This window comes from Pelophylax lessonae, assembly GCF_965119305.1.
Source record: "Pelophylax lessonae genome assembly, chromosome: 10".
Classification (NCBI taxonomy): domain Eukaryota; kingdom Metazoa; phylum Chordata; class Amphibia; order Anura; family Ranidae; genus Pelophylax; species Pelophylax lessonae.
This window is the reverse complement of record NC_138777.1, coordinates 44,766,258-44,780,805: the sequence shown is the minus strand read 5'-3', so window position 1 is coordinate 44,780,805 and position 14,548 is coordinate 44,766,258. Positions and strand designations below refer to the sequence as shown.

The following is a 14,548-nucleotide window of genomic DNA, read 5'->3' as shown; positions in this document are numbered from 1 at the left end:
GGGTGCTGGGACGAATCAGAACGATTCTGATTGGTCAACACGATCACAGGCCAGAATCACTCTGATCCATCCTAGAAGAAGAGTACAACTTTCAGATCCCAGGCCTCTTACATCGGCTGCATGGTCAGCGAGCAATACCCTAGCTCCACAAAGGAGGTAAGTGCAGTGGGGACTGGGGGGGAGGGGATTGGGAGGAGATGATCTACGATGTTCACCTATTAATTTTTTGTGAAAAGATAAACTTACATTTTAAAGGCTAAGATCAACTATATTAAAATGCACATATTTTTGCAGGGAAATTTTTATTTATTTTTTCAGTAGCCTGGAAAGCATTGCATCCACGATCAGTGGGCTTTCAGTTGCAGTGCTGACGGAAGTGTCAGCGGACACAGTGATGTTGCTCTGGTGTTTCAATGAGATCTTCAAGTCCATGTGCCATGGTGGCAAACAGGACTTATAGTTCATTCTTTCACAGGTCTCTGATTCCATATTTGACAGCTGCTGCATGGGAGAAGAACCCCCACGTGCTGCCGTTGATGGGTGCTATGGGGGTGGGAGGGTTGCTTAGCCTCATGTTACTGCGGAAATATGATTGCGTAATATGTAACGCGTTGCTAAAGATTGGAATCCGCCATTAGAGTTCCCCGCCCTAGCAGTTCATTTGCCTATCCTTCTCTGCCTTCTCTGGAGTAGCATGCGACTTTGTGACAGCACTGGTGCTTACTGATTTGTGCTAGAGCTGTCATATGCCGGTGGGGGAGTGTCCTCGGCAATGTATAAGCTCAGTCTAGAATGACACTGAGCTTACACATGGCTGTCAGTCTTTATTTTTGGCAGCTAAATGGAAGGATGAGACGGATGTGGACAGACAGGTGAATATGTGCTTTCAGAGTTGGGTTAATTACAATTATATGCTGTTTTTTCCCCTGCATGGGCATAGGTTTATTTTAAAAACACAATAAAGTGTGAGTGGCTAATTCTGGATCGACTTGACCCTTATTATTATTTTTCAAAGTGGAGGAATAAAAAGGAAAGGTTAAATTGCTATTTTTAATAGTTGCCCTAATTTGCTTGGTTTATATTAGGACTGCTAATGTGCTTGAAATGTATGATTAATATTTAAAGAAAAGCTGTACTAATTTCCTTTAGTGTGGGATCTGCTGTTGCCATACATTTTTGGATTGGTGATCCTTAAAAATGCAAATGAGGGCCCCCGACAAGCATTGGCTTGTGTGCTTTAAAACCACAGTGCTAGGCAGTACGTTACCTGTGCATACACTACCATATTTTTATGGGGTTACTGTAATATGAAAAGAGGTCTTAACTCCAATCCAGCTCAGTTATTCATGGATTCTAAATGGATTGTAGACTAATAGAAATTCTGTGGGGCCATTGAAATTCTCTGTCGACAAATGAGTTCACAGGCTGTTTTTTATTTATATATTCAACCCTCAGCATGCGTCGTCTCTCGTGTAATCTGTAATCCTGATATAATAGGGACACGTGAAGTAATCAAATTCCTTTATCCTGGAGCGTTTCCTCATATCCAGTGCCAGTCCACATTTCTATGAACCTGAAAGAAAAGCTTTTTATTTATTTTGTTTGTGCTCAGAACATGACAAAGATTTATTGCATTTATCGCTCATTCTTGAAAGGCTGCCAGAGTGTCCTTTAAACAGCGTTGGTTGGTCTTTGCAATATTCTGAGGTATCTGTGCCGAGCTGTATGACGTGGAGATTTATAGAGCAAGAAAATCCACACTTTGATATTACTGAATACCACATATTTTGCCTCCTGAAAACTGACATTTAATTCCCATTCCACAGTGGGGAAAAGGGGGGGGGGGTCACCCCATTAACTCTCCCAATGCCATTTACTTAAGAGAGCCCCTTGCCTCTCCAACCCTACTCATTACTCTTCACTTCTCTCCTCCTACTTCATTACTCTTCACTTCTCTCCTCCTACTTCATTACTCTTCACTTCTCTCCTCCTACTTTATTACTCTTCACTTCTCTCCTCCTACTTCATTACTCTTCACCTCTCTCCTCCTACTTCATTACTCTTCACTTCTCTCCTCCTACTTCATTACTCTTCACCTCTCTCCTACTTCATTACTCTTCACTTCTCTCCTCCTACTTCATTACTCTTCACTTCTCTCCTCCTACTTCATTACTCTTCACTTCTCTCCTCCTATTTCATTACTCTTTACCTCTCTCCTCCTACTTCATTACTCTTCACCTCTCTCCTCCTTCATTACTCTTCACTTCTCTCCTCCTACTTCATTACTCTTCACTTCTCTCCTCCTACTTCATTACTCTTCACCTCTCTCCTCCTACTTCATTACTCTTCACCTCTCTCCTCCTACTTCATTACTCTTCACTTCTCTCCTCCTACTTCATTACTCTTCACCTCTCTCCTCCTACTTCATTACTCTTCACTTCTCTCCTCCTACTTCATTACTCTTCACCTCTCTCCTCCTACTTCATTACTCTTCACTTCTCTCCTCCTACTTCATTACTCTTCACTTCTCTCCTCCTACTTCATTACTCTTCACCTCTCTCCTCCTACTTCATTACTCTTCACCTCTCTCCTCCTACTTCATTACTCTTCACCTCTCTCCTCCTACTTCATTACTCTTCACCTCTCTCCTCCTACTTCATTACTCTTCACCTCTCTCCTCCTCCTTCATTACTCTTCACCTCTCTCCTCCTCCTTCATTACTCTTCACCTCTCTCCTCCTACTTCTTTACTCTTCACCTCTCTCCTCCTACTTCTTTACTCCCCACCTCTTCATTACGCCTCATCTCTCCTTTTCTACTCCATGTTTCCCCACCTCATCTTTTTTTTTTATTTTTCTTCCCTTTACTCCTCCATCTCTCCTGTCTTATTTAATTACTCCTCCCATCCTGCTTCATCACTCTTCACTTCCACTGTTCTACTTTGTTACTCCCTACCCCTTCCGTCTTTGTCACTCCCCACCCCTTCCGTCTTTGTCACTCCCCACCCCTTCCGTCTTTGTCACTCCCCACCCCTTCCGTCTTTGTCACTCCCCACCCCTTCCGTCTTTGCCACTCCCCACCCCTTCCGTCTTTGCCACTCCCCACCCCTTCCGTCTTTGCCACTCCCCACCCCTTCCGTCTTTGCCACTCCCCACCCCTTCCGTCTTTGCCACTCCCCACCCCTTCCGTCTTAATTCATTACTCCTCATCTCTCCCATCCTACTTCATTACTCCTCATCTCTCCCATCCTACTTCATTACTCCTCATCTCTCCCATCCTACTTCATTACTCCTCATCTCTCCCATCCAACTTCATTGCTCCTCATCTCTCCCATCCTACTTCATTACTCCTCATCTCTCCCATCCTACTTCATTACTCCTCATCTCTCCCATCCTACTTCATTACTCCTCATCTCTCCCATCCAACTTCATTAATCCTCCTCTCTCCCATCCTACTCCATTATTCCCCACCTCTCGTATCTTTTTTCTTTCCTATTTATCTCTTCTGTCCTACTTAATTATTCAATACATGTCCCATTCTGATCATCGCTCTTCACTTCTACTGTCCTACTTCATTACTCCTCACCTCTTCCATCCTACTTCATTATACTCCTCTCTCCAGTCCTACTTCATTACTACTCCTCTTTCCTGCCCTACTTCATTACTCCCCACCTCTCCCATCTTTTTTCATTTCTCCATCTCTACTGTTCTACTTAATTACCTCTTCTCCTGCCCTACTTCATTACTCCTCGTCTCTCCTGCCCTAACTTCATTACTCACCTTTCCTGGCCTACTTCGTTACTTTTGAAATGTCTCACTATCTCACGGTCTGTGATTAGCCATGTGCAGTATCCGCTTCCTGGCAGGATTGGGCAGGTGAGATCCCGAACATGCCCAAGCCCATCACTGCTCTTTACTTCTCCCGTCCTACTCAATTCTCACATCTTCATTACTCCTCATGTCTATTTGTCCCACTTTAAAAAGAAACCAGATATACCAGTGCTAGGATCTCAGTGGCTTGTCCATGCATATAATCTACCAGGTGCTTCCCTCTATGGTCACTCCTACTCTGCTCTGCCACTGCAAGTGCTATTGTGGACACAATGCCAACCTGGGGGAGAAAAAAAAGGGGGGACAGCAGCAAGACTTCGGTCTGGCCACTGAACTGCAATACAACAGAAACAAGATATTCATATTTTCTAATAGCTTGTACATGCATATAATCTACCTGGTTCTAAAGGGGTGTGACCACATGTCAACACTAAAAATGCTGAATGAACCCTCTGCACACTGCTATGCCCTTTCTAGCAAACATTGCAATAAAAAACAGGGATATTTTGTTTATACATACAGTGGGTACGGAAAGTATTCAGACCCCCTTAAATTTTTCACTCTTTGTTATATTGCAGCCATTTGCTAAAATCATTTAGGTTCATTCTTCTTCCTCATGAATGTACACATAGCACCCCATACTGACAGAAAAACACAGAATTGTTGACATTGTTGCAGATTTATTAAAAAAGAAAAACTGAAATATCACATGGTCCTAAGTATTCAGACCCTTTGCTGTGACACTCCTATATTTAACTCAGGTGCTTTCCATTTCTTCTGATCATCCTTGAGATGGTTCTACACCTTCATTTGAGTCCAGCTGTGTTTGATTATACTGATTGGACTTGATTAGGAAAGCCACACACCTGTCTATATAAGACCTTCCAGATCACAATGCATGTCAGAGCAAATGAGTCATGAGGTCAAAGGAACTGCCTGAAGAGCTCAGAGACAGAATTGTGGCAAGGCACAGATCTGGCCAAGGTTACAAAGATTTCTGCTGCACTTAAGGTTCCTAAGAGCACAGTGGCCTCCATAATCCTCAAATGGAAGACGTTTGGGATGACCAGAACCCTTCCTAGAGCTGGCCGTCCGGCCAAACTGAGCTATCGGGGGAGAAGAGCCTTGGTGAGAGAGGTAAAGAAGAACCCAAAGATCACTGTGGCTGAGCTCCAGAGATGCAGTCAGGAGATGGGAGAAAGTTGTCAACCATCACTGCAGCCCTCCACCAGTCGGGGCTTTATGGCAGAGTGGCCCGACGGAAGCCTCTCCTCAGTGTAAGACACATGAAAGCCCGCATGGAGTTTGCTAAAAAACACCTGAAGGACTCCCAAGATGGTGAGAAATAAGATTCTCTGGTCTGATGAGACCAAAATAGAACTTTTTGGCCTTAATTCTAAGCGGTATGTGTGGAGAAAACCAGGCACTGCTCATCATCTGTCCAATACAGTCCCAACAGTGAAGCATGGTGGTGGCAGCATCATGCTGTGGGGGTGTTTTTCAGCAGCAGGGACAGGACGACTGGTTGCAATCGAGGGAAAGATGAATGCGGCCAAGTACAGGGATATCCTGGACAAAAACCTTCTCCAGAGTGCTCTGGACCTCAGACTGGGCCGAAGGTTTACCTTCCAACAAGACAATGACCCTAAGCACACAGCTAAAATAACGAAGGAGTAGCTTCACAACAACTCCGTGACTGTTCCTGAATGGCCCAGCCAGAGCCCTGACTTAAACCCAATTGAGCATCTCTGGAGAGACCTAAAAATGGCTGTCCACCAACGTTTACCATCCAACCTGACAGAACTGGAGAGGATCTGCAAGGAGGAATGGCAGAGGATCCCCAAATCCAGGTGTGAAAGACTTGTTGCATCTTTCCCAAAAAGACTCCTGGCTGTATTAGATCAAAAGGGGGCTTCTACTAAATACTGAGCAAAGGGTCTGAATACTTAGGACCATGTGATATTTAAGTTTATCTTTTTTAATAAATCTGCAACAATTCTGTGTTTTTCTGTCAGTATGGGGTGATATGTGTACATTCATGAGGAAGAAGAATGAACCTAAATGATTTTAGCAAATGGCTGCAATATAACAAAGAGTGAAAAATTTAAGGGGGTCTGAATACTTTCCACACCCACTGTATTGCAATACAGGTTTAGGCTGGCCAACTGCGTCAAAGTTGTCCCACTTTAATATATGTCACCTCTCCTGTCCGACTTTTACTCCTGACCTCTCTTGTCTAGCTTTGTTAATATTTTTTTTTAATCAAATGCTATTAAAAAAAAAAAAAACTACGATAAACACCGTTAGAAAGTATTACAAAGAGAAGGATGATTCCCATTTTTACCCACTTTTACCACTTTTTTGGTAAATGAGTAGTGGTACTATGTGTGAACAAGGCCTCAGTACGGCTTGCTGACATCTGTGGAACTTAATTTAACAGATGTCAATGCAAGTTGCACAGAAACCGTGCAGGAACCTTTTTAAAAGTCGCAACTTGAATCACAGCAATTTGAACGGTTCCATTGCCGCAAGTAGGGTGCGGCTTGTCATGAGACTTTTAACTGTCAAGTCGCACTGGTGTGAAACAGGGCTAAGTATCACTTGTGGCAGGTTGCCATGTTTTGATATTTTATGCTGGGCCCCCCAAACGTGCACTTAAGTTATTTTTCCTTGTGTATTGCATTTTGTATCTGCCCTGCAGTCCTTATATATGCATGCAGGTGGATTTCTGCATTAGTGTGCATTTCTTGAGTATGAATGGTGGTGAGATCCCGCAGCAGTCAGAACATCGCATGGGAGCAACTGTCAGAGATGCGCCTGGTATGTAGGCTGCAGGGTGCTGAGTTTGAGAAGTCCTTTCCTTTCTCTTTGCTCTGCGGCTCCTAGCTGCTGCCTGCTCTTTACAGCGTGGCGGGAAGTGTCGCCTTTGTGTCTGTGCACCTGCAGATTCTTTGTTGGCAGAAATAGGTTTTTACAGTTTTCACTGCGTCATTAAATACTTAACTCCTGAAAGACTGCAATCTACTTTTTACGAGCGCCAACACAGTTCAAAAACATTCGACACAGAGATGTCTTTAATCAATACTAATGTCCCAGCCAATACCCATCCTTCTGTCCAATTTTCCTATAGATGCGTAGATTAGCTAGGTCCAGACATTAAAGCGGAGTTCCACCCATTTTTTTAATCTTTTATCCAAATGGCCATCCGCAGTGCATTTCTAAATGGATTATATATATATATATATATATATATATATAGTGTGTATGTATATAATATATGTATGTATTTAATGTCTAATACCTTAGGCTCCATTCACACCTGAGCGTATCATTTTCAGGCGTTTTTCGGGGTTTTTTTCAGGCGTTTTTTTGCAGGTGTTTGGAGGCAGGCATTGACATCTAACAAAAACGCTGGTAATCTGCCAAAAAAGAAGCTCATGTACTTTTTTGAGCTTCAGGCGACAAAACTCTCAGATATGAAGAGGGGCCTAATGTCCAAACAAAGAGAGTCTCGCTGCTCCAGGTGAGAAAAGAGGAAGCCTAATGATGCTACGGGTGCCAACCTCGGCTCGCCTCCGCATGCAATATGCGATATGCGATGCTATTCCTGTCCGAATCGCATGCGATTTTCCCCACCACGCCTGTGTGTATAGAAAGGGAAGTGCCATCTTTTGGGCAGTTTATTAAATATGTTACTCAAATTAAATTGATTGTAAACGATCACCTTGTAAAACAACCCATTCAGTTTAAAATAGAAAAAAAGGCAAAAAATGTTTGTATAGATATGAAAAAAAAAATTATAAATACCTTTTTCCCTCTTTTATAAGTGATCACATTCCCTCTATTCTCAGCTGCAAGAGCTGGGAGAGGAGAAGCAGCAGCACACTGAGCTTCCCAGTGAATGACTGTGCAGCGGGGGCGTGTCGGGACAAGTCTGATCATTGGAGGAGAGCAGGCTGAGTTCCCAGCATAGCTAGAGAACTAACCAGTGCTTTCTCCTGCTTAGTGTGGTCAGTTTTTAATAGGAAAGCAGAGGGACTGGCAGGAACACCAAGGATTTCACATAAAGGAAGCAATACAAAGAGAACAGGATACTTTCTCATACAAGTACATGGTATAGCAGGCACATATCAGAAATATGAAGTGTTTGGGTGAAAAACGCTTTAAAGAGGAAGTAAACCCTCCTCTACAACTTGTACCTATAGGCAAGCCTATGATAAGGCTTACCTATAGGTACTGTAAATATCTCCTAAACATGTACCGTTTAGGAGATATTTACCTTACATGTCGCCAGTGACGTCACTGGCGCATGCGCTCTGAAGGAACGGCCGATCGTGCCGTTCCTTCAGAGCCCCGTGCCGTGACTGTCGGCTCCCGCGCGTGTGCGCGGGAGTGACGTCACCGCGGCTCCGGCCAATCAGATGGCCGGATGCCGCGATCCCGGAAGACGGGCGACTAGACATGTCGCCCGTCATAGAGGTGAGTGAGCGGCACGGCGGGGGCTCGTTCTGAGGTAAGTATTGCATAATGAGCTAATATGCGATGCATACTAGCTCATTATGTCTTTCTTTTGCAGGGTGTAAAAAAAAAAAAAAAAATTTATACGAGTTTACAACCTCTTTAAGTACATATCTGGTCAAATGCAAAATCCGCATAGTGTCCCTGTCCTGCCGATGATAGAAAATCATAGCCACTGGAGGTGCTAACCGTGCTGGAGGAGAAGTTCCAAATTTTCCAACATTCCTGTTTGACAGAAGCCAACCTTTAGATTGCCTTCTCTTGAACGGAATCATCTATAGATGGATCCATATTAGTCCTTGCTAAATTTCGATCCTTCTATGGCCAGCTTTAGCCTCCCCATGCTTATTTACAAGTTGTGATTGTAAAGCCTAACTAGAAAATGCTACCTTTGGGCCCTGGTGCTGTCCAAGACATAGCACAAAGAAGAGTTAAACAATATCATAAGTTGCATGATGTCACTGGTAAATGGCCAGCAGTTTCCATGGAGTAATTCTGAGGTGTTCCTCAACTTTCAGTGGTTTCACCTCCTCACCCCCAGTCTGCTGAATGGACAGTAAGGGGTCAGTGACACTAATATCATCAAAGCTGCTCTATCCTCCTATCACCATGTTCCCTAGAAGTGAATATTTGAGAAGAATAGGCATTTCCCCCAAATCTATTTTGTGATTGATAGCTGAGAAAATATAATTTAATAAAGGCTAGGTTCACCTTTTTTAGGCAGAATTTCATTTTTCATAATCAATACAAGTGTTTTCTAATGTCTTTTTGGCCCAAGCCTTCCCAATGTGCTTATAATTAACTTGCCTAGTCCAAAGCAGCTTTGAATCTGCACCTCTTGGTTCAAAACTAAAAAAAATCTTTCTGAGCTTTGACCTTTCAGGGACCTTCATCTCCCATCATGCACTGCCTTACTGCATTACAGAATGGGGTATGTTTTACTTCTGTGGACCACACCCCCCCTCATTACTTTACCACCTCTTTCTTTTTCGTTCATTGATGGACACAGCGCTCCATAAATCATAACTAATGGGTTATATTGCCTCCTGCAGGAGTAGGACTAGGCAGAGAAAAAACACCTGGCTAATCCCATGGGCCATCCTCAGTTGGTATATAACCCCCCTCTCTGCTCCAGGTAATGAGTTTTAATCTGTCTATTCAGGAGTAAGGACCTAGGCTCTCGGCTGGGATCTCTGGTCTTAGCAATTTTCCCCTTCCTTACATCTTTTCTGTTTTCTCTCGGGAGATCTACAATCAACTGTCGGGCTGGGCGATGGGCTGGATAATCTAGATTCAGTGGTCCCCTCAGCCCAGCCAGTGAGCGAGCGCGTGCAGACCACAGCTATACGCTATGTGGGCCGCGACATAGCCTCACAGACAGAGGCTTGCCCGCGAGTTAAGCATCTTGCGGGTTTGGGTCTGAGTCGCAGCGGCCCCTTGGTTGACAGCTTCCCTACTTCAGTGGTGAGGAGTTCTCTCTGTAGCGTTACCCGCGCCATGAAAGGGTAAGTACAGTCCCCCCCCTCTTCCCTTTTGGTGGTTTTCTTTGGGGTGGATGCGCGTAACCTCCAGGGAGGGTCGGACCTGCCTGCAGGTTCCCTCCTCCCATCCTTAAATCCCCTAAACGTGTGTCCTACCTGCAGGGGGGGTCCTGTTGCAGAGGGTGCAGGAAAGATCCATGTTTCAGTGTTTGTAGCTGATGGTGGCCATTTTCCCTTAGTCTGGCTGGTCTCCGCCTAATAGCCATGTTTGTGTAGTCGGATGATATCACAGGGGCCATTTTCTCTTTGTCTGGAAGATGCTGGAGGCAACTGAAGCCTCGTGGGGATGCCGATGCTCCTCCTCTTCCTCCTTAATTTCCTTTGCCAATGCCTGGGACATATGAACAGGGATAGCGTCCATGATGATGCTGGGTTAGAATTCTCTGCTCTCTTCTGGTCGGTAGGGTGAGTCTTTGGGGGTCCCTGTTATCTCTTTCTCTCTCCGCTGATAGATACCCTGAGCCTTGAGGGGATCCTTTAGTGATGCCAAAAGATTGTTTTTGTACTGCCAGGTCTTCCTTTCCTATGGAGCCTCAGGGTCATATCTCCCCCATTGACCCCCTCATTGAGGTGGCAGGTCCCCCGGAACCCCAGCTTCTCATTGTTGCACTGACGGCGGTCCTGCAGTCCTTAGTGTCCCAGGAGGAAGTGTCCCTGCCTTCCCCTGCTCAGTTTGTCTCATCTGATTCTGAACCTGATGCCGACGGAAATGCTCCGTGTCCAGGAGGATTTAATATCACACCCCCTGATCCATCCGATAGGATGATTCCTCCATGGTCCCAGCAGCGAAAGAAAAAGGCGCACTAATCACTGCAGTGCTTGAGACTTTAAAAATGGAGGATGCGGCTGATGTAGCCACGGACGTGGCTGTGTCGTTTGGTACGCACAAGTCGCATCGTACTCCAAAGGTGTTTCCTTATGTGCCTTATTTTGACAAGTTTTCCTGTAAGGAATGGGAACAACCAAAATTACTTTTTGTGGTCCCCACACGTTTTGCTGTACGTTATCCTTTTGAGGAGTCACTTTTAAAAAAAGTGGGCTAGTACACCAGTGGTGGACTCTCCTGTTTCCAGGTTGAATAAAGCAACCATGATCCCAGTAGAGGAATCGCCGTCCTTTAAGACCTGGCTGACAAGAAAGCAGAGGCTATGGCACTCAGCATGTTTACTATTGCTGAGTCGGCATTGGGGCCAGTCTTTCCCTAAACCCTGGTGTCTCAGACCCTAACTGAATGGGCCAAGCTTTTGCGCCAGGCCCTGGGGGGGTGAGCAGGTCCCTGCTGCTTATGTTGATTTAGCAGACCAGTTGGTCCATGGGCTGCAGTTAATTTGTGATGCAGCTTTGGATACAGCTCCTTTGCTGTCCAAACTTTGTTTCAACGGTGGTAATTAGGCGTGTGCTGTGGCTTAGGAATGGGTCCACAGACCAAGCCTCTAAGAAAGCTCTCATTGATCTGCCCTTTGATGGCGATCGCTTGTTTGGGGCTACCCCGGATTACATAATTAAGGGTATCGTAGGGGGGGGAGGGGGGCAAAGATTACCTTCCTGCACTGTCAAGGTAAGGGAAGGAGCCTGGCTTCAGACAGGGGCACTCCTTTTTAGCCCTCCTTCTCAGCCCTCCTTCTCAGCCCTCCTTCTCAGCCCTCCTTCTCAGCCCTCCTTCTCAGCCCTCCTTCGCAGCCCCTCTTTCTCGGCCCTCTTTCTCGGCCCTCTTTCTCGGCCCTCTTTCTCGGCCCTCTTTCTCGGCCCTCTTTCTCGGCCCTCTTTCTCGGCCCTCTTTCTCGGCCCTCTTTCTCGGCCCTCTTTCTCGGCCCTCTTTCTCGGCCCTCTTTCTCGGCCCTCTTTCTCGGCCCTCTTTCTCGGCCCTCCTTCTCGGCCCTCCTTCTCGGCCCTCCTTCGCATGGTTCTAGGATGGAGATCAGGGAAATAGATCTTTTAAATTTTCCTTGGGAGGTTCCAAGCCAACTTTGTCAGGTAAGCCTCAAGCTAGCTTCCCCGAACCAACAGACAAGACTCCTTCAGCATTAAGGTCTGCCCTCACCCATTATTGGGTTGGGGGGACAACTTGGTTTTCCAGCCCTGTGGACTTCTTTGTTGAGAATCAAGGAGGTCCACGAAATGTTTTGTTTGGGGGAACCCAGAAAGCAGGATAACGCTTGTCCTTTTAAGGTTTTTTTAGGTCTTGAGTCTCCTTGTGCGTATTTAATTTCTGCAAAGGTTCAGGTGATGTCTGAACTACCTAGGTCCCCCCTATCCCTGTACAGTGAATTGACCTTTTTCTAACCAGGGTGGTCCTTCCTCTGCACAAACTTCAGGGACCACAGGCCATTATTCATCGGCTGCTGTCACACAAATAGCTCTCTCTCCCATTCTGCATACAGGTTCTGAGTCTGGTGGTATCCACCTTCAAGACAGTTCTGTTTGCAGTCTTCCATGCAGCTCCATTAGCAGGTTTGACTCCACAGGAGGATACCAAAGTTTGTGACGAGGTCCTCTGATAGACGCCGCAGGCGTCCAAGGGCCACGATAAGGCCAGTATCATCCTCGGCTAAGGCTTCTTCCGCAGTTCCTGCGAGGAATCAAGAGCGAGGATCTTCCACTCATCCTGGTGGCTGTAAACGTCCCTTGGGGGCTTCCTCTCAGAGAAGACCAGTTGTCCCAAGGGCTAATCTACCATCCTGCTTTACAGTTGCTGGTTTTAGTGGCTTAGCTATTGAAAGCCAGGTACTGAGGAATAGAGGTCTGTCTAGATCATTGATCCCCTACTATGGTGAAGACGAGGAAGTCGTCGTCCAGCAAGATATATCATCGTACATTGAAAGCATACATTTCTAGGTGTAAGTCGATTGGTGCTCATCCTCTATGCTTTTCTGTGGCTCGGATCTTAACCTTTCTTCAACAGGGCATTGATCAGAAGTTGGCCTTGAGTACCAACAAGCGCTAGGTGTCTGCCCTGGCAATCTTTTTTTAAGCGAACCGCAAGACCCCCCCCCCCCCCGCCACGCATTCTGTGGTTCGTACCTTCATTCAGGGGGTTTGACATGTGGCTCCACCTGGGCGGTCTTTTCTGCCGCCATGGGATTTAAATTTAGTACTTTCAGTTTTCCAGAAACCTCCATTTAAGAATATTCGGGAGATTCCCTTGCCTGCGTTATTCCAGAAGGCGACGTTCTTGGTGGCTATTACCTCGGCCCACAGGGTATCAGAATTGGCGGCATTATCCTGTCGCAGTCCCTATTTAATGGTCCATAGGGATAAAGTGGTTCTTCGTCCCTGTCCATCATTCCTGCCTAAAGTTGTCTCTGACTTCCATTTGAATGAGGACATTGTGTTGACTTCCTTGTGTCCCAAGCAGACTCATCCCAAGGAATTTGCCTTGCATACCTTGGATGTGGTTCGTACGATTCGGGTGTATCTGGCAGCTAATGAGTCTTTTCGGATGTCAGACTTGCTTTTTGTGGTTACGGACGGACCAAGAAAAGGGCTGATGGATCAGACAGACGGTGATTTAGGCCTATTCCATAAAAGGTCAGGTTCCATCTTTTCCTGTCATGGCGCATTCTACTCGGGCGCTGAGTGCTTCTTGGGCCTTCCATCATCAGGCTTCAATATAGCAAGTTTGCGGGGCGGCCACTTGGTGTTTGGTGCACACCTTTACAAAACTCTATAAGGTAGATACTTTGGCATCTGCGGATGCTTCTTTTGGGCACAACGTTTTGCAGGCTGCTGTTTAAGAGGGGCTATTACCTCTTGAGGGGTTTTTCTTCTTTAAACCTTCATTTTCAAACAGGGCTCCTGTGTCCTGGTTAAGGGCTCTTATGTTTTTAGCCTTGGGTTATTTTTCCCCACCCCTCATTTTCCTTTCGGCACTGCTTTTGGGCGTCCCACTAGTTATGATTTATGGAGCGCTGTGTCCGTCGATGAATAAAACGTTCTGATGCTTCTAATACTGCTTTCGATTAAACTGATTACCTAGAGCAGAGGGTGGGGGGTTATATACCAGGTTAGGGCGGCCCATGGGCGTAGCCAGGTGTTTTTTGTTCAGCCTAGTCCTACTCCTGGAGGAGACAATATAACCCACTAGTTATGATTTATGGAGCGCTGTGTCCGTCGATGAACTCAGAGAAATTGATTTTTACGGTAAGTACAAAAATCCAATTTTTTTCCACCCACCCTCCTTCTTCCTCTAAGGTGGCCATATACTGTACAATCTCTTTTTATATCCACCATCAACTATGTAGTTGATGCTCTCCCTACAGCCACATCACCCTGGATGCGCCCAATCTTGCCTACTTGCTCATATAAGGCATTGGTTTGTGTATTTTATATCAGCTTTAACATCATGAATAATAAGTGGAGTTTTCCTTTTAGTCTGTTGGCAAACGGAAATAATTCTTCTTTTCATTTTCAGGGATAATGGGGACCGATCCCGGCACAGGACCCCTCGGAACGCCCGCATGTCTGCACCATCACTGGGCCGCTTTGTTCCCAGGTGAAACAATCATTTGCCTCCTAACGCATCTGTCAGAGCTTTTCATTTTTGGCTTATGCCGTGAGATTCTGCCTCCATGTTCCACCTGTCTTCATCAAACTTCTCAGATCTGTCTTCCTGTCACTTCTCTGCGCCGTGCTTTGTCTGTGATCACCACCAGCACTTCCT

The 14,548-nt window shown here is 45.7% G+C and overlaps 1 protein-coding gene across 3 annotated transcripts in view; it reads left to right on the top strand.

Moving 5' to 3' along the window:
• Positions 1–14,548, top strand: part of AMBRA1 (autophagy and beclin 1 regulator 1) — a 226,914-nt gene that overhangs the window by 123,159 nt on the left and 89,207 nt on the right. For all 3 annotated transcript variants that reach the window (XM_082271116.1, XM_082271115.1, XM_082271117.1), the window contains exon 10: positions 14,300–14,380. In XM_082271116.1, coding sequence (XP_082127242.1) covers positions 14,300–14,380 — 81 coding nt within the window. The remainder of the gene's footprint in view (positions 1–14,299; positions 14,381–14,548) is intronic.